At 54.7% G+C, this 26,821-nt stretch overlaps 1 protein-coding gene across 2 annotated transcripts in view; it reads right to left on the bottom strand.

The window, feature by feature from the left end:
- Nucleotides 1-6,533: 6,533 nt before the first annotated feature.
- Wnt7b (Wnt family member 7B) overlaps nucleotides 6,534-26,821 on the bottom strand; it is a 44,681-nt gene continuing 24,393 nt past the window's right edge. For both annotated transcript variants that reach the window (XM_041672259.1, XM_041672258.1), the window contains exons 3-4: nucleotides 14,978-15,249; nucleotides 6,534-8,952 (exon numbers count right to left, since the gene is read on the bottom strand). In XM_041672259.1, coding sequence (XP_041528193.1) covers nucleotides 8,473-8,952; nucleotides 14,978-15,249 — 752 coding nt within the window. In that variant the 3' untranslated portion in view covers nucleotides 6,534-8,472. The remainder of the gene's footprint in view (nucleotides 8,953-14,977; nucleotides 15,250-26,821) is intronic.

The following is a 26,821-nucleotide window of genomic DNA, read 5'->3' as shown; positions in this document are numbered from 1 at the left end:
GCCCTTCAGTGGTCCCCCGTGGTCTCCCTGGAATGAGGCTGTGCCAAGCAGGCAGCCTTGGGGACAAGCGAGGCTTCTTCTAAGTGCCTGTATTTAAGAAGGCACTTACTTCAGTCCCCAGACCAGTCACCTGCCATCCAAGTCCTTTTAACAATAAAAACACATATTTGTTAGGCGTGTTGTATGTGCTGGGGTTGAGTCCCCCTGCCCCCACACACACACTTGAGGCTAAAAATAGAAGCGTCTTGGGTCACATCCCTGTGGGGAGCCCTCCCAACCCACTGCCTGGTGCAAAGTCTGGTTTGGCCTCTGTAGCACGCCAAGCTTTGACTTCACTGTCAGTTAGGGGAGGAGGGGTTTTGGAAAATGGTGCCGGGCTGAGGTTGCCCATCTGGGTGGTTCACAGGGGAGATTTAGTCCTACAAGGCTGTGCACACCCAGATGTGTAAGGGGCAGAGGAACCCAGGGAAGGGTTTAGACACCATCTCCCAACAAGTGATGACCTAGCAAGACCAGAAGGATAACCTGGTAAAGGAGGAGCTCTCAGAGTGCACAGCCAAAGCCAGCAGTTATGCTAGGCTGGTGTCAGGAGGACACAAAGCCTGAGGAGAAGTCAGGAAGGATCTACATCCTCGGGTTGGACCCCGCAACTCTTACGGCTGCAACTTGGTGCACAATCCAGAGACTCCAGAGGGCCTGTGAGGGTGGGTGTCTCAGGAAGTACTCCCAGGGAGTCCCCTGAGGGGAAGGGGCTTGAGCCTGCTGGTCCCAAGAGGCACCATGGAACACTGTGGGCATCAGGCTCTCAGGTCTTGAGGTGCTAGGGAAAAGTCAAAAAGACAATTGCACTCTGTAAGACTCTACGGACACACACTCCAGATGCTAACAGTCTCCAGCGACAGCACGGTCCTCACTCTGATGCCACCCCATGTCCTGGCATCCCTCCACCACAACCTTGGTGTTAACAGAGGAGGAAACTGAGGCAAAGTGAGGCTGGTGTCACATAGCCAGTCATGATCAAGCCTGACTCGGAGCTCCACCCAATCAAGAGTCCCTGACCTCAACCGGTCTCCAAGGCCAAGTCTGGCCTTCTGCCAACAGGTCACAGAGACTGGAGGAGGTCACGTGCCTACAGCAAGCGGCAGGCGCTCACCCTGGCTCTTCTCCATCCCCTGAAGATGATGCATACATACATCTAAGGGACGGCTGGGGAGCCAGCAGCCTCCCTTGACCTTGTCCTCTCTGGGCTCCTTCCAGGGCCTGCCTACCCTGCTCTTGGAAACTGCTCTGCCTGCAAAATGCATGCAGGATCCCACTGTATCCCTGTTGCCGCACACCTGAACCATGGTTGTAGGTGCCACTCTCGCTGCTGACTCACAGCCCCTTTACCTTACATGTAGAACAGCTGAAGGACCTCTCAGGTTGCTCTCTTGCCCTTACAGACCAGCCATTGGGAGTAAAGGCCAAACCTGGAGCTGGAACTTTCTGCCATCTAACTGCACGTCTGCTGATCCCCTCCCTCAGATTGGAGTCTGCCTGGTCCCACTGCCTGGTCCCTCTGCCTAGTACACCATCTACCCCCCTGCATCCTTATTTCCTCCTAGCATGTGATCAGCCCCAGCCTTGCAGTCTGTTCCCAGCCCTCCCAGATCTACTTAATCCACCTACTTGCCTATCCCCTAGATGTCTGGCCATGCTGAACTATACTGATTGCCCCTCCTCATGCTACCTGTGCCTTCTGGGTCTCCAGAACACTGGTCCTGGCTTTTTCCTGACTTCCTGTGGAATCATGGGTAAACGGAGCTTCTGGTGCCGAGCAACCTGGCAAGGTCAGGGTTGGGGGCTGTGGTCAGATTGACCTCCTCAGAGCTTCTCACCGACCCAGCAGGAGTGAGATTATTGATGCACTATGCCTGTGCACGTAGCCGCATAGGACCTCAGAACCATACAATCAGAATAACACTCTCCTTTCTGTGGAGATAAAACATGCTTGTCCCTCTAGTGACAGGGAGTCTACTCCTTCAGGCTCAGCAGACCTGGGAATTGTGGCCTGAGGTCTAGGCAGACCTCCTGGTCCATCCCAAAGTCCCCGAGATGAGAGATGCCTACAGACCCTGATGTCACAACCCTTCCCAGTAGAATGGGACCTTAATACGGGGGAGTGCCACTCCCTGTCCTGTTCCCATATGTCCCAGTGACTCAGCTGTCCCTGCGGCTGCCATCCCCTCCATGGTATTTGTCACTGAGATGGAATCGATGTCTCTTGTCTGGGAACTGGGGATGGGACATAAAAGTGGGTCACCCTTCCACATGCCAGGCCACTGGTAGACTGGCAGGTGCTGCCCCATCCTTCAGCTCGGTTGACAAGCGCCCACAGCCTTTGGCAGTGGCCTTGTTAGTGTAAGGTAGCCGCTGGGACCAGTCTTGGCAGGCTCCTCAGTGCTGCACCGGGGCCAGATAGTCCTGGGAATTAATGAGATACCCAGGGCAAGCAAAGACCCCCTTGGGCAGGGAAACAGGCCCAAGGAACAACATGAAGGCTACTTGTAGAATTTTTTTGAGGTCTGTGGACTCTTTAAAACCCTCAGAAGATCCCAGCCCCGGATCCTCACCCTCCAATTCTGGTCTTGGACACAGACACCATTCTCTCTCACAATGTCAGCCCACAGGCAGCCTGAGGTTACAGGACAGTGGGAAGCAGGCTCTTTTCCCAAAGGGTCATCCAATGGCAAGCTGCCAGGGGATGGGGCAAGCCTTTCTGGCCAATCCTAGCCTTTGGGGCTCAAAAAGCTAGGTTCCCTTCTATACTTTTGGAACTTTCTGGAACGTCACCAACTCAGAGTAGCCCTCCAACTCTCCAAACTCCACTCCCCCACCCCACCAACTCTCAAATCACCTCAGCTCCTTATGTCGCCCTCTTTCCTCCCCCATCCTCTCTTGTTCCACCCTTACTTCAGGTGTCAGTCTCCAGAGGCCATAGCAGAATTTCCACAGCCCATGTTCCCTGGTCTCCCCTGCTGCCATGGGAGGTTCTACAGGAACCACAGGAACACCCTGCCTCCCTTCTCCCCAGCCTGAGACTCTCTGAGGGAAGACGTCCATCTCGGGCATAGCTCTGAGGCCTCACAGTGGTCACCCAAGCTCCAGGCACCATGCTGATGAAGAAAGAAGACAGCATGGATGCTGTGTCCCATGCCCCACAGAAAAAGCTGGAGCTCCGGACCCAGAAGCCAGGGAAGGGTCGTGGGTAAGGCTCCTAGCCCGCTTCGTGGTAGCAGGGTGGTGCCGGCAGAGTATCCAACTATATGTAGCTTCTGCCCGGAGCTGGGGACTGGGCCTCAAACAGCTCACGCCAAGGGCTTCCAGGGGCTCAGCCGTGGCCCTTTATAGGGCTCCTCCAAAAAGATCAGGGTCCTTAGGTCACCCTTGGGCCTCAAGTGAATAGGCTGCTAACCCAGGAGGGAGTGGCAGCCGGCCCCTGGAAATGAGCCAGTCTTGCTGCCCTGCTGCCGAATCACTGCCTGTAGATGGAGTGAGAGAACTCTCCGTCCCCTACCTGTAGCCTTCTTGAAAGGCCACACAGGGCTTCAGCAGGGCTCATAAGAGAGGACACCAGGCAGCCTCCCTAACATGGGCTCCTTGTGTCTGGAGGTGGGGTAGGACTGTCTCCAGCTTAGCCCTTCATCAGTGCCTTCTTCAGACAACCTGACTCCAGACTGTCCCTGGTCATTGCTGAAGCATCAAGCTTAGTGCTCCCTGAGACCCAGGTCTTGAGTTCCATTCTGGGATCCACAGTTGAGTGGCCTTCAGTCACGGATGGGTCCTTTGAGATCAAGGACCTGATGGACAAATAGGTCCAGCTTCAGTTGTGGTCCAAGGAGTGCAACAGAGGTGTTAGTTTGGAGGTCCTCATTGGCGTCAGCTGTATGTTCTATGGTAGTGACTCAGGGACCGGAGGCAGGGTCTGCCACTCTGCTCAGGGAGGGACTCCTGATCTCCTGGCAGAACATCCCGAGACCCATTTCCATTCGCCTCTCTCATGCCCTTACCCTCTGCTCCCATGCCACCCCAGGCCCTAGCCCACAGCTCCACCCATCCACCTCTTCTTCCTCCTTCATTAGATGGTGGTCCATAGCTACTCCCTCTTGACCTCTCTCCAGTTCACTGAGAGATCTAGCCCAGATCTTGCCTGCTGCTTCTTAACCTGGTCTTTCCTGCTTTGTTCTTAGGGATGACATTCCTGGTATTTCTCCTCTGAGACCTGCCTCAGCCATTCCTTTCCCGTTGTGTGGTCTTCGATGAAGTCCTTGAGCTGGCATACCCCCCAGGTAGGAGAATATGAATTGGGGAGAAAGAAGACCCCAGAAGAACTGGGTTTAAATCTTGGCTCTGGCTCTCATCTAGATGTTTCCCACTAATTCCTGGATCTTGGTTAATCCATTTGTGAATGAGAACTTGCACGGGAAGGAGGGTTGTGAAGTCATGGGTCACAGCAGACCACCAAGAAAGGCCTGGCTTAAGGGTGTGCTCGATATGCAATGGGCTCCTTGGCTTATGATGAATCAGCCTGTGCTGGAGGGGGCATGGTACCCCCTTACCCACCTATGGGATAAAAGTGAAGACAAGGTGGTGAGCTTGCTCGGGTGACCCGAGGAGGGTGTGTGTGTGAGACGGAGATAGCAGGAGAATGTCCCCATGGAATGCAGTAGGGAGAAGGAAGCATGCAGGTGGTCCTGAGCAGGCACCATCATGCGCATGGTCAAGGCATCCACAGAAGTAGAGGGAGCCAACCTAGGGAGCATTTGTCTTCTGATATCCAAGTAGGGAAGATTTGTTAGCTGCCTCCTACTCCTCCTCTCCACAGGCACCTCTGCTAGCTGTGAGTACCTATTCCTGGGCTCCCTCCTGTCCTGGAACTGTGGGTACCACCTGAGTGGGGGATGGGGCACATGGCTGGAGCATTACGAGGTCAGAACTCAGCCTGGTTAGGGCAAGATTACAGGCATGAGGGAGCAGGGGTGATGGGGGCAGTGGGCTGGCTTTTGCTACGACTCCAGGCTTTCCAATGCCAGTGTCCCCACATCCTTTCTGGAGTCCATGTGACTCTTGTTGCCTGGGAGCCTGTGTTCTTGGAGCACAGAAGGCAGGCCATTCTAGGAAGGGACGTGCTAGGCATGCTAGAAGAAAGGGCGCCGGGGCGGGCAGTACCCAGCAAGGTACAATGTTGACTAGAACTGAGGGGAAAGGGGAGTCACTTGAAAGGATGACCAAAAAAAACAAAAAACAAACAAACAAACAAAAAAAAACTACCGGGGACTCCTGGGATGGCCCAGGTGAATGCTCTCTCAGCACCTCAAGGTAGAGCCTGGGGCCAGACCGGGCAGTGCGGACTCCATGCCTCAGGCAGGGCCCCCAAGGATGCGTGCCCTGGCCCTGGGAGGCCGGGTTGGGATTGAATCACGGCCAAGAAGTAAGTACAGTCTGGGCACCCGGGCCAGGGCATTCTCAGGGCTCCTTCCTCATTCCTGGCCCTGTGGGAGTAGCCGGACCCTGCGCTCCGTTGCAGCCGCGCCACCAGGGATTTGATGACTGCCTCATGGGGACCCAGGGCTTCCTGCCAGCCTGCCCAGCCCTGGCCTGGGCCCCAGGCATGCTTCAGCCTACAGATCATCAAGCCCCAGTCTTGGGCCACCTCCTGCTCTCTGATGGAGAGACTGAGGCTATGCCTCAGGACGGAACAAGGGTCAGACACAGGGTCCTGCATATTCCCTTTTGAAGTGCAGAGCTGGAGGCTCCCCCAGAAGACTTGGATCTAACACATGCTCCGTGGGTGCCTCACAGGGCCTATGGCTGGCTGTGGGATCAGCAGTTCCACCCGATGCCAGGCTTCCCAGGACAGCGGGCAGTAGCCAAACCGGCCCCGCCACATGCCTTCTGACCCTGGGCAGAAATGCCATTCACTGTAGGCAGTGCATGGTCATCACAGGCTGTGGCCAGGCAATCAGTTAGGGCTACAAGCCCCTAGGGACTCTGGACTCAGTCCCTAGGAAAACACAAGGCCCCCAGAAGTTCGCCACAAAGATCTGGGGTGACCCCAGATACTCAGGCCTAGGACTCTGAAGTCAAGGGGAATGAAGTAGAGAAAGGGCCTTCCACCTGCCCTTCCAGTTGAGGGCATATTGGGCCCAGATCTTTGGTTAATTCCTGGACATCAGGCCATTAGGCTTTGTGTCCTTGCAGCCTGAACCCTTTCAGAGAAGCTTCTAGGCCTGTGTATAAGCATACATCTAAAGATTCTCACTGGCTGCCAGAGGCAGGCCAGCCTGACAGTCCCATCAGAGCCTGGCCAAGGACCTCAAGTACAGAATGGAAGGAAGCAGGCCTCTTGTCAGCAGAGGAGGTGAAGGAAATGGGAAAGACTAAGGGGTTCAGCCTTGGTGGGCAGTGTGTGTCCCCACCCTCAGGGCAGGAACTGTGGGGGCATCCCATGTATACTCCACACACAGACACAGACTTTTCTGATTCCAGCTTTTATTGGGGCCAAGTGCTCCCCTCCAGAGGAGGCAGCAATACAGCCCATCAGAAGTAGGGCACTTCAAGGACATGTGGTGCCCGGCCACCTCCACCCCAGCACACAGCATTGGGACAGCCAGTGCCCTGCCTGGGTCCACTAACCACCTCTCTCCCCTAGGCAAGGTCTGCGGCTGACCAAGTGCAGGCGCAGGTGCCTGGCAGCCCAGGGACAGTGCGAATTGCCTCGGTGGCACCAGGGGCCCCAAGGATCTGTTTCAAGCAGAAGGAGGAGCCTGGCTTGGGGGACAGCAGCCAAAGCCATCCCCCATCCCCTCCAGTACCCAGTGTAGGTCACAATAACTTAAGAGACATGACAGACAGGGGACGCTATATAACAATATAAGTTAACCAGGCTCCTCACAGGGGACACTGGGCTATGGACTAGGGCATCCCAGGACTTAGGATGAGGAGATGGGGCCAGGATCAGGGTGGGGCATCTCCAGCGGCCCAGAGGCTTGGAACATCCTGACATGACAGGACCCACAGCTGGATGCAAGGCAATGTCAAACAAGGGTCACCTTCTCCAGGTTAATGTCCAGGCCACCTGGCTTGGTGGCCCCCAAACCCCACATTCCCATGGATTTCTGCTATGAAAACACCTTAGTGTAGGGAAAGCTGTGGGCAGTTGTGCCATCAGCCCTGGCAATCCCTTACCTCTGCCATGTGTTGTGGAGGAGAGGGAGGGAGATGCCCAGGTCTGAGCTCTTATATCCCCATCTGGAAGATCCTGAGGAAAGAGGACATCAAGCCTCCCACAGACCCCTGCTTGAAGGCCCCATGTCCTCATAATGTGAGGACCCTCAAGCAGGTATCTGTGGACAGTACGCAGGGGGCCTGGCAGATACATCCCTAAATTCTGGATGCCGATTCTCTGGCATTGGAGTCAGAATGGAAGAGGGTTCAGTCTCCCAGCACCTTGGCTGCTTCCAGGGTTTGGGCTGGATGGGGCTGTTGGGGGTATAATTCACAGAGCCATGGGGTCTCCAGAGAAGATTCAGATTGCTCTGTGTCCATCTGTCACGTAGGGCAACCGTCCCTGGCCTCTCCCGAACCTGTGGGGCAGTCTTGGGGATCAGGCTGGCTCCAGGGTAGAGGGGGATTTGTAAACTGGAGGTGGAGATTGGCAGCAGACTGGAGGGGGGGCGGTGAGGGGCTAGAAAAAGGAAGAGGCATGCCTGGAACCTGACACAAGCCACATTTGATTTGCATGACAGTTTCCAAATGGAATGGAGGATGGGCTGTCCTCTGAGGCCATCTCAGGCCTTGTAGACCCGCTAAACCCCTCCCAGAGTGCTGCCAAGGAGTTCCCCTACTAGCCAGCCTCCGTGCCAACCCTGACACCCTGGGTCCTGCAAGAAGCAGAGGACCCTCGAGGGAGGGGTTGAGGAGAAGAGAGTGAAGAGAGATGGTGGTGGGGCAACCTCCGATAGGGTTAGGTCTGGCTACCCGGTCGTTAGTACTGAGTTCTCAACTGATGCTAAGAAAACATAAATAATTTTGTCAACATCCATCCTGCCAGGAGCCAGCAGGACACAGCTCAGGAAACAGTTTTGAGTGTGACTGGTGGGTGTAACCTTTCTCTGTCCAGCCACCAGGCAGGGAGGTGATCCTCAGAGTCTTGTGGTCACTTTGAGGTCCAGTTTCCCGAAGAGAAGTAAAGGAATATGTCTCCATTGGGTACCAGACCGATGCATTGGCCTTGGATGCCGGGTAGGTCAGGGCACTACTGTGCCTCTGGAGGGGACAAAGCAGGTAGGAAGGAGCCTGAAGTACCCCAGTACCCTACCCCCAATTCTACCCTCCTGTGCCCACAGCTGGCAGCTCCGGAAGCAAAGAAGGATGTGCAAAATGGCGAGGGCCGCGGGATGGGCAGGCGCCTTGTGCGCCTGCACCGCGGCCTCACTTGCAGGTGAAGACCTCGGTGCGCTCGCTGCACGTGTTGCACTTGACAAAGCAACACCAGTGGAATTTGCAGTTGCACTGCCACACCTTGGTATACTGGTGCGTGTTGTAGCCGCGGCCACAGCACATGGTGTCACAGCCGTCGGCGCCGGGAGAGGTGCGGTTGCACAGGCGGCCCTGCGTGCCCACACTGCCCGTGGCCGCGTCCTCCTCACAGTAGTTGGGCGACTTCTCGATGTACACCAGGTCCGTCTCCATAGGCTTCTGGTAGCTGCGCAGTTGCTTGATGCGCAAGAAGGTGGGCTGGCGCAGGCGGCTGGCACGCACCACCTCCACCTGCACGGCTGCGTTGTATTTCTCCTTGAGCAGGTGGCCCACCTCACGGAACTTGGGCAGAGTGGTCCAGCAGGTTTTGGTGGTGCACGAGCCCGACACACCATGACACTTACATTCAAGCTTCATGCGGTCCTCCAGAACCTACAAGCGACAGAGTAGAGGCTCAGAAGGAAGTGGAAGAGGCTGAGTGCTCTCCAGAATCCCCGGCGTCTCCTCTATGAGCTCATTCGCTTAAGCTGCTAAAAATGGGTGCCCATGTCCTCTCAGTAGAGAGTGGTGTATCTGATCAGAGTTATTTGGTTAAATCCAGCCCTAATGAGGAAATGGGACAGGGGCCACTTGCAGGGCAGCAGGTAGGGACGCTGTGCTGGGAGAGGCCCAGCGAGAGCAGTGATTAATAAACACGGGCCCTTCGTGTCTCCATCTCCCTGTGACTGCCTCATGCCCAGTTCAGGGCCTGGCATGCAGTCAGAGCTTAACAGCCAGCTGCTTAATGACAGCCTGGCGTGCCAGTGATGGAGGAAACCGGGAGGGTGAGGGCACGGGTCAGCGAGGCCCAGTCGTGCCATCCTCTGGGAAGCCAACAGCCAGGCCTAGCCGGTTGTTGTTCTTTCTTCCAGATGCATGAGGGCCCGGGATGGGTGCAACCCTATGTTTTCCTTGGGCCTCCCTCTCGCCCAGGAAGGCCGGTTCCCAGAGCCAGCCCTGACCCCAGGTACTCATTTACCCAGATCGAAAGGGCCCTGCCAGCCGGCCTGATGAAAATGGGGAATTACTGTTAGCTGCAGCCCTGTGGCTGCGGAGGGGCCATTTGTCAGCTGTCCCTGCTTCACTGCCTTACCGCCACCGTCTGGGCCTGCTGGCATTTGGCCCCTCGTCTTTCCCCCACCCCTGTAGAACTCATTGTCAAGGGCACCTGTTCTTAGCCCCAGCTCTGCCCTAGACAAGAAGCCTAGTCAGTGAGTGTGTGAATGAATAAAGGGATGGACAGATGAAAACAACGCATGGCGGGAAGAATCCCACAGATACTGCCTCCACCTCAGCACCTTCCCTGGACCTCACAGAGGACCATGGAGACGCATGGTCCAGTATAATAAACAGGAGGACACAGACTCATGACTCCCAGGGCCTGAGGGAGCTCACGACTTTGAAAGGCTCACATCTTGATTCATAACCATGAGACAGAACACTGGGAATGCTAAGAGTCTTAGGAAACTTCAAAACCTGCTCCCAGAGATACATCTCCAGTAAGACCACACCTCCCAATCCTTCCCGAACAGTTCCACCAACCGGGGATCAGTTATTCAAACATATGAACCTATGGGGGGGCATCCTCATTCAGACCGTATCTGTGGGAAGCAAGCCAGTGTGTGCAGCTACCTCGTCATGTTAGCTGTGGAGGCTTCCTGGAGAAGATGGTGTAGGCAGATGGGTAGGAGCTCATTAGATAGGCAGGGAGTTGGAAGGAGCTCTACAAGGACCCACCCAAAGACACAAGAGAGCTGCTGAGAATTCAGGGGAAGATGAGGCTCCTATGCCTCTCGTTTTTAGATGGACCCTGGGCTGGCATCACCATGACTCCAGCTAAGTGAATGACGGCTTGCAGTGAGGACCAGAGAAGGAGTCCTGGTCAGGAGGAAGTGGGAGACTGAGGTAGGGCTGCCTCGGGTTTCATGTGGGATAAGGGGAACAGTGTGGGCTCCAGACTGAGTAGAATGGGTAGCCCGGAAAGGCTTGAGAGTCAGGCTAGAGTGGCCCGCCTCATGAACACTTGGGATCTGTTACGTACATGCCCCAACCCGTGTCCATCCTGGTGACTCTCCGGCCCCTGGTTCAGCTTTGTTTGGCTCTGTTCTCTTCTACTAGTTTTTTTTTTCAAACCCAGTAAGTCCCCTGTTCTGGCCACCTACCCACCAGCTAGTTAGAGTGGTCCTCCCAAGTCCCTGGCAGGAGCAACAGGTCCCTCAGGGCCTGGCTGACAACTCTTCTCCAATAGCTGAGATCAGTGGGGGTTCTGGTTGGGGTTGTGCAGGCCACTGGTCAGCTACCAGTACCACTGCAGCCTGCTGGACACCCTTGCCCTGTCTGTAGCTCCTGAGCCTCATCTGGGATCTCGTCTATCCCTGCCTGCCTGAGGACATCAGATCCTGCACAGCCCTGCTGGTGACAAGGGCAGATGAAGTTGATTGGGCAGGTGTTTGCAGAGTGAGGGGCCGAATCCTCGCTTGGCTGGGTCCCCTGAGCTGGAGCCTCGCCGGGAGGTGATCACAGGATTCAAGAATGTGCCGTTTCCTTCTCCAGAGCCCTCGCCATCAGAGCGACAGCAGCCATGGCGCCAGGGACAACCAGGAGCTTGGGGCACTGAGGCCAGCCCAGGCACTCAGGAGACACCTGGAGGTTGCAGAAGGAGTCCCCTTCCAGAGGTTGACTGCTCTGCAGCCTGGTTCCCTCCAATACACAGGAGTGTGGTGCCAATGGGACCCAGGAGAAGGGCTGACATGGAGGATCAAGGGCTTTGGAGTAGCACTCCGTTTGACCAGGCTAGGGGAATCACCAGGCTGGGGCCGAAGTCCTGTAAGAGGAGGTTGGATAGCCCAGGGGAGTCAGGCATCCCTCTATCTCAGCAGGGCAGGCCTGGGTGGGCAAGGTCCCTCACATTCATTCAGCCAGGGAGCAGCTGAGGTCTCGGAGACAGGATGTCAGTAGAGTTCTTAAAACACTTCCTTTCCTGAGCCCGTGGGTGGCTTGGCCTCTCCAGGGGTCTGGGAACTTTAGGGACATGGCCTTTGCCTGCTGTTCTTTCATACTCTGGGTCCAGGAATGGCTGTGGGTCTTGCTGGCCTCTGAGCAGCAGCTACACTCTGGGCTTGGTGTGGGTTTCCCACCCAGATCTATACAACAGGAACCAGAACCCTGTCATAAACCCTCGGTTAGGACCTGGCCTGTGGCCAACTGGTAGGGTGTTATCCCCAAGCTCTCGGAAGGACCCCAGTTCTGTCCTGAACCTAGCACCTGACCACAGGGACAGCCCTGGCCATCACCATGTCTGAATAGGGGTAAGAAACCATTGACGCCACCTTCTCTGCCTACTGCCCTAGTTCCACACTATGGTGGGGACCCAAAAGGGACAAAACTGTTGACCTGGCTCCCCCACATCAGAGTTTTCTTTGGGAACAGTCTCCTTCTGCCCAGACACCAGGGGGCACCTCTCTTTAGTGACCAGCAGAGCCTGTGAGGTGTCTGGGGATGAGCAGCAGGGCTGGGTTGGTGGCCATGATGAGCTGGACTCTGAGCTCAGCCGTCCCACCCCAACCAATCCAGGATCCCTGCCTGAGTTCCTGCAGCCTGAGGAGAATGGGGAGTGAGATGGTAGAAGGTTGCTGCCCATACTTTGTATCACAGAAAATCTCAGAAGTGACCTCACCAGGATGAGATGAAGGTAAAATGGAATCGTGTCCGTCCGAAATAGGGTGGTATACAAAGTCTCAGTCTTAGTGTCCTCATTTGAGACGGAAGAGACAATATCCGAGTAGAGGCCACACAGTCACCAGCAGAGGCCAGACCAAAACAGACAAAAGCCAACAAGTGCTGGGGCCTCTAGAAATTGGTCAAGGCAAACAGGATCTCCCCCCCAATACCCTACCTCCCAGAGCCTTTGGAGAGAGCATGGCCTTCGTCATACCTAGATGCCAGATTTCAATGCTAGAACAGTGGGAGAGCATCTGTCTGTCCTGTTTATACTGTGAGTCTGAGGTGCCCTGAGACATCTGTCTGATGCCCTAGGACCCAGCACTGGAGTCCCGTGACCTCAGGCCCTCAACCCCCTCTCCTACCCCACCACAGCCAGTGCTAGCACCAAGCTGCTTGAAAGAAAAAGCTCATGTGTAGCCACCAGCTGGCTTTTAGGGGTTCAGGCCAACGTGTGCTCACAGCTTCAGGGGGTGAGGCTACTAGAGGTGCAGCAGAGGAATCTGGCAAAGTATCATCCATTGCACCAAAGGGGAGACTAAGGTTCAGAAGAGGGATAGGGCCAATCCCCACACAACCAAGGGCAGAGCCGGTATAAGGAGTGTGACCTTTAATCAGTATTTCTTTTAGGGGATGGGGGTGGAAATCAGTGTCTTACTATGTAGCCCTAGCTGGCCTGGAACTTACTATGTAGACCAGGATGACTTCAAACTCACAGAGATCTGCCCGCTTCTGCCTCTTGAATGCTGGGATTAATAGCATACACTACCACATCCTGTTCTCTCTCTCTCTCTCTCTCTCTCTCTCTCTCTCTCTCTCTCTCTCCATCTCAGGCTAGCCTAAAACTCACAATCCATCTCAGCTTCAATGAATGTGCTGCCATGCCTGGGTACCACTGACCCTTAACAGCCTTTTCCCATGGCCTCCCTGTTCCTAACCAGCCTCCACCTAGCCTGCTCTCCAGTAGCCCATTCTCCATTTTGGTTCGTGGTACTGTTTCCCGCCAAACCCTTTGTATGGTGCGTGGCCTGTTCCTATGCCCTCATCCCCTCAGCCAATAGCTGCCAGGACTCACCCCTTGCCCTTCATTTTGGTCCCCAGTCCCACTGCCAGCCTCCCTCTTCCCATATCTCCAGAGACCACTCTGCCTTAACACCTGCACCTCTCTACCAGATTGATCCCAGATCTAAACTGGAGATAATGCTAGCTGGTCCTCAGATGGCCCTTTGCCTGAAACCCTTGCCCCCATGACCAGGACGAGAACTCAGGCCTGAGGGGCCACTTGACCAGCTCCGCAGCAGCTCACCCTGGGGCTCACTGTCCTTATCTGCAAATGAGGGATGGTGAAATCTTCCTTCCAAGAGAAAGAAAAAAATCTGCTCAGAAACACGCCACTGAAGCGAGTCAAGGGGCTCCTATGAGGGTCCAGCCTTGCCTACCCTCCATGTTAGAGCCACCCCCTCCCCGTCCCCGTCAGCCTCCCTGCCAGGGCAGTTTAATCATACGCTAAGGAACCAAACTTTGTCTGTAGATGGTGGCTCTCTGTGCATGCACTGCCTCCACAGGGTCACGCTTTCCTCATCCCTTTGTTACCATAATCTAACAGCCCCCTCTGGGGGACACACCACACATCAAAGGCAACCCTGGTCCTGTTCTAGCCAGCTCCTGCTTCCTGGGGTCTGACTCATGCACCCATCTGGCTCCCATTGGCTGGAACTGCTTGCAGCCATCCTCCAGGATCTTGCCTTTCCCCTGAATATCCTTCAAGACCCCACTCCTATGCCACCCCCTCCAAAGAGCTCCTGGGCCTTCCCAGGGACACCTGGGTCCTTTATACCCTCAGGTGAGCCCAGACTTCCTAGCCAGATGAATTCCTCTCTACTGCCCAGCACAGAAAAATGACAGAGTGTTAACTGAATAAATGAATGAGATAGTGGGCTTGGCCGTTCCCTGAGGAGACTCATTCCCTCTTCTTTGCCTGGGAAGGCCAGTTCATCCCAGACCCAAGAAGCCCCTAGGCCCTGCAGGCATGGGTGCAGTCCCTAGAGTTGAGGAACCAGATTCAGCCCGTGCTCTGCTCGGCTGGCTGCCCTATCTCGGGCCATCTTGCCGCCGTGGCAGCCGCTCCTCCTAGCGCATTATCTGCGGCCCTCATCTCCCTGTGGCAGCCGGGCTCCTTCTGACTTCTTCCCTAGTGTGTCCTGACCTGATTGTCCTCCATCCCCACCCATATGCAAACCTGACTGACTGTTCCACAAGGTCACAGCTGACTGGACCTGCCCATCTTGAGACAGTGATCTCTCTTCTTCCTCTGTCCTCAGCTGTTTTTCATTTGTTTGTGTTTTGTGTGTGTGTGGGGGGGGGGTTGTTTGTTTGTTTGTTTTTTGCTTGTTTGGTCAGCTGGCTGAGTAGCTTCCAGATCCACGAAGTGGGCTGTTATGATCTGGATCATAATATGATGTGATCTGGCTGTTATGATATGGCCTTGGCCTACATGCAGGTCCCGAGCCAGGCCCAGTTCATGCTTTACATAGAAATGGGTCCCACAAGTCCAAACCCTAGATGTCATGCCTGTAGACCAGGCAGGAAGATTGCTGCAGAGAGGTAAGGAAGTGACACTAAGGATCGGGTGCAAGTGCTTTCGTAGGCAGGTATTATGCCCCTTGTGCCCATTATGCCCACCATGCCCGCATGCTACCTTTCTGCCCGCCTCATTGTTGTGGAGGTTCATGAGGCGCCTGGCATTCTTTTTAATCTCGCGAGCATCTACGAAGCGTCGGGAAAAGTCGATGCCGTAGCGCACATCGGCTGAGCAGCCTCCCCACTTCCAGCCTTCTGCCTGGTTGTAGTAGCCTTGCTTCTCCCTGTCACAGCCGCAGTTGCTCAGGTTGCCCTGGCTACAGGCAGCGGTGACAGCATGGGCCACGCCTGCTGCGGTGATGGCGTATGTGAAGGCGGCCTCACGACTCCCTGTGGAGAGAGACAAAAGGTTTGGGCAGTGAGGCCTTAAAGTCCTGAGCCAGGTGGTCACAGGGGATGTAGTCCCTAGCCTGAGAACCTGCCCTCTAAGAACTTGGAACTCACTACACTGGGGCTGATGAACCCCACCCTAAAACGGGGCAACAAGGACATCCGAATGGCATTTGTTTCTGCAGTGACCCACCTGCACACCCCACTGTCATTTTCTGTCTTCCTGTTCACAAGGGACAAGCCATTTGTGTTCTGGGTGAAAGGTGATATTCTGGGCCATGAGGAAGTAGAGTCTCTGTACTCCAGAGCTCAGAAGCCTCCCTCTCTGCTCATCTTCGGTCCGTTTCAGGCCTCGGTCTCTCCCAGTGTCCCCCCTCCTTCCAGCCTCTGGGCAGCAGACATGCATCAGTAGCCACTACCCAGGTGTAGTCTAGGCAGAACGCCCACCCACACACCCTAACACTGTCACCCATCTCTGCTGCAGAGCCAAGCCCATGACCAACAGAGCTAAGAAGGGAAGCCATCTCCCACCCCAGCCCTGCTGACACCTGCTTTCCTCCCTGGGCCCTCTCCCCATCCTGTCAGGGACGATGACTCAGGCCTTCCGGGTGTGTCTCACACTTCCTGCAGAGTTACTCTTCTTTGGGGATGAGAGTCCCTGCACCTCTTGAGGCCAGGCTCTAATGTCTCCTCCTCCAGGCAGCCTTCTTAGGATGAAATCCTCACTGCTGGCATGGGGACCGTTTCTACCAGCTTAGCCCTACAGGGGATGCCTGGTCCTTGTAGGTCCAAAGGCTCCTCAAGAGGGGCAAGACCTGCCCTGTTTTCTTTATCTACCTCAGCCCCAGGCTGGGCCATGCAAGCCTTCTATCTTGTGCTCAGTCTTCTCAGTTCCCTCCCTCTTCACCAACTCTCTCTTTCCTTCAGGACTCAAGTTCATGGTGGTGGATGGGTGCCCAGCAGGCTATGAAGGGCATCTCAGGACCCTAGGGTAAGCTCCAGTAAGAAATGGTTCCCTACCATCTCATCTGCAGAAAGCAGGGCCAGTAGTCAAATATGGGTAGGGTGGTGGAAAACCAAGACCCAGTCTTAGCGAGGCCCAGGGGCCAGCACCTGCCTGTCCTAGCCTGTCCTCGGTACCTGGCTGCAGGCCCTGCTACTGGGGGCTGTGTCTGCTGTGTCCCACCAATACAGAACAATGACTCTGAGTCAAGTCAGGTCCATAAGCCACACCAAGGACCAACTCTATGCCTGGCCTAAGCCTAACTTCCTCCCTACCCACCAACCAGTGGGGGTGCACAGGAGGGCATCTTTCTCCTCGGCTGGAGCTCATTGGGGGACCCTCTTCCCTCAAGGTGAAGACAGGGTGGAGCCCAGTATCTCAGGCCTACAGCACTCTCCCCTCCACCCTGATGCCCTGCTGGGCTGCCCTTACCCCCACCATCACCTCTTTTGCCAGAACAGTCCCAGGATCTGTGGGTTCTGGGCTCCCATTATGACAGGAGAAATGAGAGATAAGAGATCACCCCTAAGCCCGATGGGCTCTGCACAGTCCCGTGTGGCTAGTGTCGTTCTCAGAGGCCCCAGGACTGACCTGTCCCTGCCCTGGTGGATGCTGGCCAGGAGCCCCAGACAGAGCAGAAACTGGAAAGGTACAGGAATCAATGTTTCTGGGTCTAACTTAGGTCACCAAGTCCCTAAGGGAAGCCTGCAGATTCCCTTTGCCCTCTGATCAGGTCTGGCAACTTCGTCTGACCAACTGTTGAGGGATGATGGAGGTGGCCAGTTCAGGGTGGGTCCTGGAATGCAAGGGAACTACATAGCCACTGACCCCAGGATGGGGGCTCTGTGGAGGCCAAGCTGACTTTCTAGTGTACCCATGTTGCAAGTATCCAATGTAAGGGTCTAGAAAATTCAAACCATTTTGCACCAGGGGCAAACAGCAGTGGGTGTCATCGTCCACCACCACCGCCGCCACCACTACCCAGGCCGAAGCAGCCACTGGAGGTGTTCAACCTCTTCCGGTCCATCCAGGAAGCCTATCTTGAAGCCCCAGGCAAGCAGGCAGAAGCCCTGGCTGGCAGGTGTGTTTCGGTGCGACCCAAGGCGTCCCACATGGGTTCTGCTTCAGGTCTCAGCTCTCACCTGCTTATGCCCACACTTGCTCCGACTCAGTTACTCAGCAGTTACTCATCAGGCTGCCACTCCTGCTAGGGCCGTTTTTTATTTGGTTTTAATGAGCCAAGCCCTCCGTCTGTTGCCATGGAGACAGGGAGGGGGGAACAAGAGGCCAGTGGTAGTTTGTAGAGAAGAACAACCCACGTGAGGTCAAGCAAGAGGGGCTGCCATGGGCTGAGGGTCCCCGCAACTATCATGCTGTAATGTGTTCGCTTTCAAGGCTTGAACGAGCCTGGCTCGGAGGGCTTGGTAACTCGCCCCAGGCTGTGGCATGCCCAAGTGTTGAGTAGGGAGGGAGGGACTCCAGGCTTCCCCATCCCTCCTGGGGCCTTGGCTGGGACTGCTCAGGGCTCTAGCCTGTTTCCTCCAGGAGAGAAGAACTGACTCAGAAGAACCTGACCTTTCCAGACACAGACAGCCTGGGCTCAAGGACCTAGTTCAACAGCCATCGATGGCTCCCACGATCTCTGAGATGAATTCCAGTGCCCTGTCCTTGTCCCCAAAGCATCCAAGGCCTGATAGTGTACCCTCTCCCACCATGAGCTGCAGCCCAACGTGGCCAGGGTGAATGGTGGCCCATCTGGGGATAATTGTAGTCACCTCAGCGCAAAGACTATATTTATTCGTGGAGAAAGGAACCCCCAGCTCCCTGCCTCTTGCCTGGAAGGTGCTGGCAACTCTGCCTTTAGTGACTCTCAGTGTCCCATGTCACAGGCTCTGGATGCAGCCAGGACTCCCCTGATCCAGAGTGTATCCTGGAGGCAGAGGAGGCTTCCTCTGGGCAACAAGGAGGCTGTTTTCTCACACATCTTCCAACCAAGGCCCTTTCCCAAGTCCTTGGACATGGGTGAACCTGGCCACTTCATTTTATCTTATCTTTCCCACAACCCCAAGAATGGGTCATTTTAATTGGGCACATTTCTCAGACAGGAAAACTGAGCCTCCTAGTGGTAAACTATTTGCTCTAGACAGTGGCTGCCACCTGGGCTCGGGCTGTTTTGGGGGATTGTTATGGCAGGAAGAAGGATGATGTGAACGGTGACAGGACTCACAATCTGTTGGGCAGTCACCAGCTGTCCTGAGAGGACACTTGACCCAGAAACCTAGGAGCTGTTTGGGACCTGAAATAATTCCTACATGGGTCTGCAAGCCTAAGGACTGGAGCCCCCAGTATTCCAGGAAAACACTAGAGATGGATGTGTAGGGTTTATAGTGTCCAGCCCTTATTTCTGGTCCTCCAGGGTCCCTGGATGGATTCTGAGTCTTGATGATCCTCAAGGGACCAAGGAGATACAGAGCCCCCTGTCCATAATGTTTGGCTACATCAAAGCAAGCACTATTAGCTAAGGGGCCCTGGCCAATAAAGGGGAAAGCAGAGGGGAGCATGGAGGGAGACTTGGAGCAAGGAAGGTACAGGAGCACTGAGGGGTGGGTTGGGAAAGCAAACCACAACTCCTGTAGAAGCCCATGTCCTTACTACCCTTGCGGCACTAGAATTGTGCCCCTTTGCCTGGAGCCAGCTATGGGTGCAAACAACACCAGCGACAAACAAAACCATCACTACGAGGGAGAAGAGGGTTGAGGCCAGCAGAAGGAACCGTAGGATGACTGGGTACTGCTCAGGGCTCAGTGAAGCTGGCTGGGAACATCCTCCTCCAGGCTGGTCCTTCCAGCGCTGCCCAGCAGTGTCCACTGTCTTCATCCTAAGTTAACCCAGCTTACCAAGGCAGCAGATTCTGAGCCCACTACCATGTGGGAGAACCACAGCTGCAGAGCAGAGGCTGGCCCAGCCAAAGGAGGATTGTCCAGTACGGTGCTCTCCTTAGGTTATTCAAACTCTAGCCCTTACTGGGCGCGTGGTCTCTCCACCCAGCTGGCACAGGCTGGGCTAATAGGACAACAGATTCAGCCCCTGCCTGCCACCTACCTACAGTGTCGGACTAGAGCTGAGACTCATGTGCCTACTGGCCTATCACACTGACCCCCAGAGAACACCACTAGGCAGAGTAGGCAGAAACAATGGGCCTGATGCCCAGAGTAGAGGCAGGACAGGGCCTCCTGACCCAGGGCAGAGCTGGGGCTAAGACTATCCCAGACCTATCAGTCAAGCTACCTGCCACTTCCTGGCATCTCCATGGGCCACATGCTATTTTTAGAATGCTATAAAAGCCAGAATTGGGCTCACAATGACCTCATGTGCTACACTGGGGAGGTCGGGCTACAAAAGTTCCCTCTCAAAAGAGGAGTCAGGGATCAGGAAATCAGTTCTGGGAAGGGCCTCGAGGACTTTCCAGTAACGCATCTTAAGCAAGGAGACCAAGTGAGGTCCAGAGAAGGATAGCATACTGCCCAATATCATACTCAGGATATGGCAGACCCAGGGCTCATAGACACCTCATTGAGGTCAGAGGTCAAAGGTGAGGGGTCACCCAGGGTGTAGAGTCCTCTAAAAGCCCAGATCCTAAAATCGGCTCCTTGGGTGACTGGTCCTGGGGGGGGGGGTCATACATGCTCCCCCAGATAGGCTAGCCTTTGTACCCACATACGTTACACACACAGGGTCTTTGTGGTATGCACATGCTTGAGCAACTGCATGTGGTGTGTGTGCATCACATGTCCATGTATTTGCACATACGTGAGCTTTTGTTTGAACTCAGTGCCTGGGAGTGCACACAAAGGAGCTGGGAGTGTGGGACCTGCACTCGGGGCCAAGGAAGTCCCACTCGCCTTTACCTACCAACCCTGCTCCCTCCTCATTAGAAAAGTTGTCTTCAGGTCACTAATAAAAAAGCAATCAACCAATTAAAAATGGGCAAAGGAGGGCAGATGGGCATGGCCCACTGGAGAGCGCTTGCTTGCCTAGCATGAAAGCCCCCAGGTTTCATTCCCAGGACTGAAAGGGAAAAAAAGGCAGCAGAGAAGGGAATGTGTGTGCAAAGATTCTGAAGAGACATTTCTCAAAAGGAGTATGAAAATGAGCAATAAACACACGAAGAGATTCTTAGTGCCCAGTGTCCTTAGCAAATCTGAATCACAGTGAGATGCAGCCCATACCTACCAGGACAACTGAAACCAAAGACCGCTAATCTCACATGGTGGTGAGGGCCTGACGCCTCATGGCCTTGGACACTCCACTGGGGATGGGAAAGAGGAAGCCACCATGGAAAAGCCTGGCATGTCTTTGGAAATGTAACGGTTGAGTTACCTGATGCAGCGGCTGCACAGCTCGGGTAAATGCTAAGAAATGAAGTCACACACCCACAGAACCCCACACACAAACATTCACAGCAGCTCACAGTGGAAAAGGCCCAAGTATGCATCAAAGATGGGTAAAGAAAATGCAGGCTACTGGGGCTAGAGAGATGGCTCAGAGGTTGAGAGCCCTACTGCTCTTGCAGAGGATCCAAGTTCAGTTCCCAGCATCCATGTGGGGTGGGACAACTGCCTGTAACTCCAGCGCCAGGGCATATCTCTCTCTCTCTCTCTCTCTCTCTCTCTCTCTCTCTCTCTCTCTCTCTCACACACACACACACACACACACACACACATTTTTTTTAAAAAAGAAGAAAATGCAGTCCATTCATATAACAGACTATTACTTAGTCTTCAAAGAGAAGTAACGCTAAAACAAATCTTGGGCCTTGAAAAAATGAAGTGAACAAAGCCAGACACACAGGTCTCACACTGCAGGAGCCCATTTCCAGGGATGTGCACAGCTGGCCACTTCACAGAGAGGAAGTGAACTGGGGAAAAGTTAACTCAAGGCGCACAGTTTCTTCTGCGGCTGAGAAAATGTCTCAGATCTATACTGGTGGCACTGCAGAGCCTCCAGACCTGCAGTACCACCCGGGAGCCGTATGGCTGCAGCCCATTACAGAAGTGTAGCATTTGATGGTCTGAAGGGCTCTTTCAGCCTCAGTAGGTGCTCAGCTCTGCTAAGACGTGGGGCAAAGAAGAACTGGTGACTAGCCTCAGGGCACACAGCGGATGAGCTGGAGTCTGATCTGGGAACCCTGAGCTCTTGATGCCCCTGAGGCCTAAGTGCCAAACTGGAAAACCTGAATCCTCTGCCTCCTGCCTCAGACTGGAACCCTGTACACCTGTGTCAACCCCACATCTCATCCCCTCCTGATCATATACTATGTCAGAGCCTATGTGTCCCACACCGCCAAATGTAGCTCTGTTCCTGGCCAGAGCGTCCAGATCCCGGGGGAGACATCTACATGTCCACCCCATCTGGCAAAGCTTTTTAGAAGGCCAAGCATAGCACGTGACGGTGGCAGAATATGCTGACCCAGGGCAGACAGGTTAGACAAGGCTCCTAGCTGCTGAGGCAGAGGGCAGCCGTCAGACTGTGCAGGGGTCAGCTGGAGGGCAGTGGAGGGACTAGGAAAGCCAGGCAGGAAATGTACTGAAGGTGAGCCCTAAACCGTAGTCAAGACACAGGGACCAGTGCCTCAGGCAGGAGGACCGAAGTCTGGAGGAGGAAGGTATTAACAACTCACTGTTTATCCCAAGAAATTAGGGATGGTCCTTAGGGGCCCTGCATCATTGCTTCTGGGAGAGAATCAGGAAGGGTTAGGGCTTTCTTCCGAGAGACAGGACATCCTTTGGGGTGTGGCTCTGATCTGAACTGAAGGGAACCCTCTGGCCAACTGTTGAGGTTTGGGGACATCAAGGAGAGGCAGGTGCAAGGGTGCCTATGGGTGAGCCAATGGGATCAGAGGGAAGTGAGGGAGGGGACAGAAGATTCCTGAAGGCCTCAGACGTAGTATTGGAGGACATCATGAAGGGTGGGATCAAGCCTAGGGGAATCAAAGGAAGCTTTAGCTAGTTTAAGGGGTCTGAGAACAGGAAGGGAGAAGGGACAACTGGCACACAGACTTAGTGTCAAGAAGACAGCCCTACCGTGCCCACCCCTCACCATCAAAGCCAGCCCCAGGAAGTACTGGATCTGTGCTGAGACCCTGGCTGGACCCCTCTCTCTAAGGCCTCAGTGTTCTTACGTGTAATGGGTCCCCTTTAAAATCTCCTTCAAAAGGTAGTTGTGCTCTCTGCACCTTCCAGAAGAATTCCTAGGCTGCAGCGGGCAGGGATGTAAGAGGGTGGGCCTTGGTAGTGAGACACGACTGGTGATCCCTTCCCTCACCCAGCCTACCAGGTCCCCAGTATCCTCCTAAGTGTAGAACTGATCAGGGAGTATCAGGATCCAACAGGATCCGTCTACACATTGAAAAACTGAGACCCACAGAAATAAGGACGTACCTGGGACCTGTGGGTAGCGCCACTGGCCAATGGATATAGTGCCTACATTTAGGGGGACCTTTGTCTGAACAGGGCCCCGAGTTGATGGAGGAAGGTCATTGGTTAAATAAAAAGAAACTGCTTGGCCCTCATTGGTTAGAAGATAGGTGGGAGGAGTAAACAGAACAGAATGCTGGGAGGAAGAGGAAGTGAGCTCAGACTCCACAGCTCTCCTCTCAGGAGCAGACGCCTCAGAGAGACGCCATGCTCCCAGCTCCCAGGCAGACGCACGTGATCCGACCCAGGATGGACATAGGCTAGAATCTTCCCGGTAAGACCGGTGCTCACAGATTATTAGAGATGGGTTGATCGGGATGTGAGAATTAGCCTGTAAGGGCTAGAGCTAAAGGGCCAAGCAGTGTTTAAATGATTACAGTTTGTGTGTTGTTATTTCAGGTAAAGCTAGCCATGCGGGCAGCTGGGGTGCTGGGGACGCAGCCCCGCCGCCCTTATTGCTACACCAAGTGGCTACTGGGCACAGGAACTGGGAAGAAGAAAGCTTGGAAGCTAGAGCAGTGCCCAGTATATCCCTTATGACTGTCCACGCCCCAGCCTGGCCCCTTACTCCTAGCACGGACTCAGTCACCAGGGTCTAAATGTAAACCCTGCTTACGTGGGTCTCAGGCGGGCACCCTAGCACTCAAGTGTTTCAAGCTAGGGGCATCTGTGTATAGCAGGGGACGGGGTGGAGACAGGAACGGTGAGGTGGGCCGACACACGATACCTCTAACCCCATGGGGATCTCGGGGCTCTGCCTGGTGCAGATTAAGCTGACATCCTCACACACCTGCCTAGTTCTACCCCAGTAAAATGAGGTGGTAGCAAACACCCCTTGAAGAGGCCTCTGACAGAGCTGGAGAGGTATTACATGTGCCAGGGCCTGAGTACCACGGAGGAATACTCTATGTGCTACAGACCCCACCCTCTCAGAGACAGTCTGACCCTGGGCCTGCATAGGTGCTGTATAAGTGAGGAGTGTGCATATGTATATATGTGTGTGTGCGTGTGCGCACGTGTGTGTATATATGCAGAGATGTATACTGTTTGTGTGCGTGCTTCCATATGTATGTAGGTATATACCTGTGTGGAAGTCCGTGAATGTGTGTTTGTACAAGTATGCATCTATGAGCGTGTACAGATGCATTTGTCTAGACACAGATGGTGTGTGTGTTTCCATGTGCCTATCTGTCCTTCTCTATCTCTCTGTGTCCCTTGGTCCCTTCTGGCTCCCACCCCACCCGGCCCCACCCGGCTTGGCTGAGTCAGTGTCTCCACTCCACTCTAAGCTCCTCTCTGCCGTTGTCATAAACAGAGCACCAGGGGAAGGCCTGCCAGGTCCGAACATGCAAGCTTGCCTGCGCCCCAGGCTTTTGTTCCGACCCAGGGTGGCCCGCACAAGCTGCTGTGCAGCCCTGTAGATAGTGCCCCATTTGGGGGCACTGGGCCCAGAGGAGAGGACCTGGCTATACGACTGGAGACATAAGGGGTCTGTGTCGAGGTTCTAAGGGAAGGCAGAAGGTCCCCGGACAGCCATGGTCTCTCATCCATGTTGCCTTGGGACAGTGCTAGCCACCTCCACTTCTCCCTCCCTTAGGGTTACTGACAAAAGCCACCCAATGCTCTGGGGAGAAGTGGGGTCTTGACCTCAGCCCCTCCTGACACAGTAGGGGAAATGGAGGCCCCAAGGACATGAGGTTATCTTAAAGGTCACCTGGGTGAGCTAGGACACTGGCCCAGGAAAGATCTCTCCTCCCAGACCTTGCCTGACTATGCTCCTGACAGGGCCTGCCAACGAGGTGAAAATTCCAATCCTGGACAAGTCCCAGGTAGCCTCTGAGGGGCTGAGGGATGGCCCAGGCCACCATGCCCAGCTGCTTAAGGCTGCAGAGCTCAGTCAGTGATAATGGTCTTCTGGGAGCAGCCCTCCCATCTGTGAGCTACCTTCCAACGAGGGGTGGAGTTCAAGCACTAGTCTGGGACCCTATCACATCCCAAGCCAGCAACTGACTTTCAAGCTCCTGACTGTCCCCAGAGTCCCAGCAACCAGAATCCCACGCATAAGAAATGTCTGTTCCTCTGCTTTGGCTGGCCCTGGTATTGGTTCAATGGAACAGTAGTATGAGATTCTCAGACCAGGTATCTGAAGACCTCAAGGCTAGGGTCCCTCTAGCCCTGCGACTGTAGCACCAATAATAAAAACCCAGAGACAGATATTGGGGTTCAAGTTAAAAGATCAGAGAAGCAAAGCAGTCAACCACTAAAGAGCTCTTACCGCTACACAAATCTTCAAACTGAAAGAGAGTGAGCTCCTGTCTCATCCCTAGGCAGGGCCCTGGCTTGGCATACTGCAGGTGTTTAATGCCAGCACGCTGAACCACCACAGGGGCTGATAATGGCAACCACTGTCCCTCACATTGCCTTGACCCATAATGCCCTGGGAAAAGACCATCAGATCTAAGTTCAAATGTTGCCTTTGCCCTGGCCAGGTGAGCCAAGTCGCTTTCATCCCTTCTCAGAACAGTGTCATGGGTATCTTCTGTGGTTTCCCAATGTGGTCACATTAAGGCAAACATAATTAACATGGGAGGCCAATATGGGTGATCTTTCACTTAGCCGGTATTTCCAAACAATATCACTCTAATAGAACGCAGGATAAAGGGACGCTTACTTCTGGGGTCTGAGCCCTGCTGTGTCTTACACTGCTCTGCACTCAGAGAAAGCACACCTGCCAGCAGAGGCCTACAGCCATCCATCAGGCAATCAGTGACCTTCTGGGGACAGTGTTCCCTGCCTCACAGGAGCCTGTGTACAATGCCCTGGAAGAGCAACCAGTACATGCACGTGCTGAGGAGCCACCCTCCCTCTCCAAGGACCTTCCATTCTCAGGTGACCAAAAAGGGGTCAACCTACACCCTCCCCACGGGCCTCAGCTGCTCTCCTGATGTAACATGGGTGACGGGAAGCGGGGGGGGGGGGGGGCGGGGAACCTTGCTATAGGGACACTGTCCCCATAACAAAGCTCAGCAGGAGTCAGCCTTGCTCTGCTCATGTGAGCACAGATTAGGGGTGGCCCTTATGCCTGGTCATGTCTGAGACCAGCACATGAAGGGCGGAACACTGCATGTGGGAGCTGGGGACTACAGAGCGCAGTCGGGGCCAGGTTAGCAGGTCAGGGGCTTTAGGCTCTGGAGGAACTGGGGTTCAGGTGTGCTCAGAATCTTCCTGATGCTCTGAGCTCTTTGGGGGGCTCATGGCATTCCATCTGTCTTTCTGCACCCTTCAGCCTCAGGTCCCCCACACTGCCATCCCAGCTTGCCCCTACAAAGCACCTGTGCTTCAAAAACACACTTTCTGCTTCCTGGCCTCAGGGCCTTGGCATACTCCGTTCTCTTGGTCTCCTTCCCTGGGCTCTCCTCTAGGGAAGACTTCGATGGAAGTCCTGGCTTGGTTACGGTGACTGTTAGAAGCTCCCACACTTGCAAGGGGACCCCTGGAATATACAGGTACCCCACACATACACTCTCACCCCTCACCTTTGTTCCCCCTCCCGTCTCAGGGCACACAGCTGGGCCGTACTTAAAAGACATCACCCCCAAGTTCATTCTCAGTCAATGGAAGAAAGGGCTCCATCCTCCCTGGAGCCCTGTGGGAACTGTACTAGTCAGGCCAGAGAGCAGAGGGTACCAAACATGGAATACCATGTCAGCCACAGGAAATCTAAAGACTGTCTTGACCTTCTCAAAAGAACAAAGCCACTAGCACTATCAGTGTGCCAGACAAGACTAGTGTCCTGGTCAGCATGGGAGCACTGAGCATCCTGGCCATGGAGGTGTACAAGTCACTGCAAACGTGTTGGGGAACGAGTGGGACTTTGCTGAGGGGCTTTGCTGTCTTCAGGGTGTTTCTCTTCCACATATAAGTTTTAGGGCTGGCCCAAGGTCACAGGCAAGGCCTAAAGGGAGCTGTCTCACCATCCAGACCATTGCCCCTCTTGGGGACCATCATTAATTGGCCCTGCTTAAGAGGTTGCTCCCAAGAGAGCGCCCCAGCTGCCTGCCAGGCACCCAGCAAGCCTCTCAAAGTGGCCTGT

This window comes from Microtus oregoni, unplaced genomic scaffold (assembly GCF_018167655.1).
Source record: "Microtus oregoni isolate MIOR12 unplaced genomic scaffold, Mior012 000022F_ref0000154, whole genome shotgun sequence".
NCBI classification, from domain to species: Eukaryota; Metazoa; Chordata; class Mammalia; order Rodentia; family Cricetidae; genus Microtus; species Microtus oregoni.
Note: the sequence above shows the minus strand (reverse complement) of the source record. Positions and strands in the feature narration are given on the sequence as shown.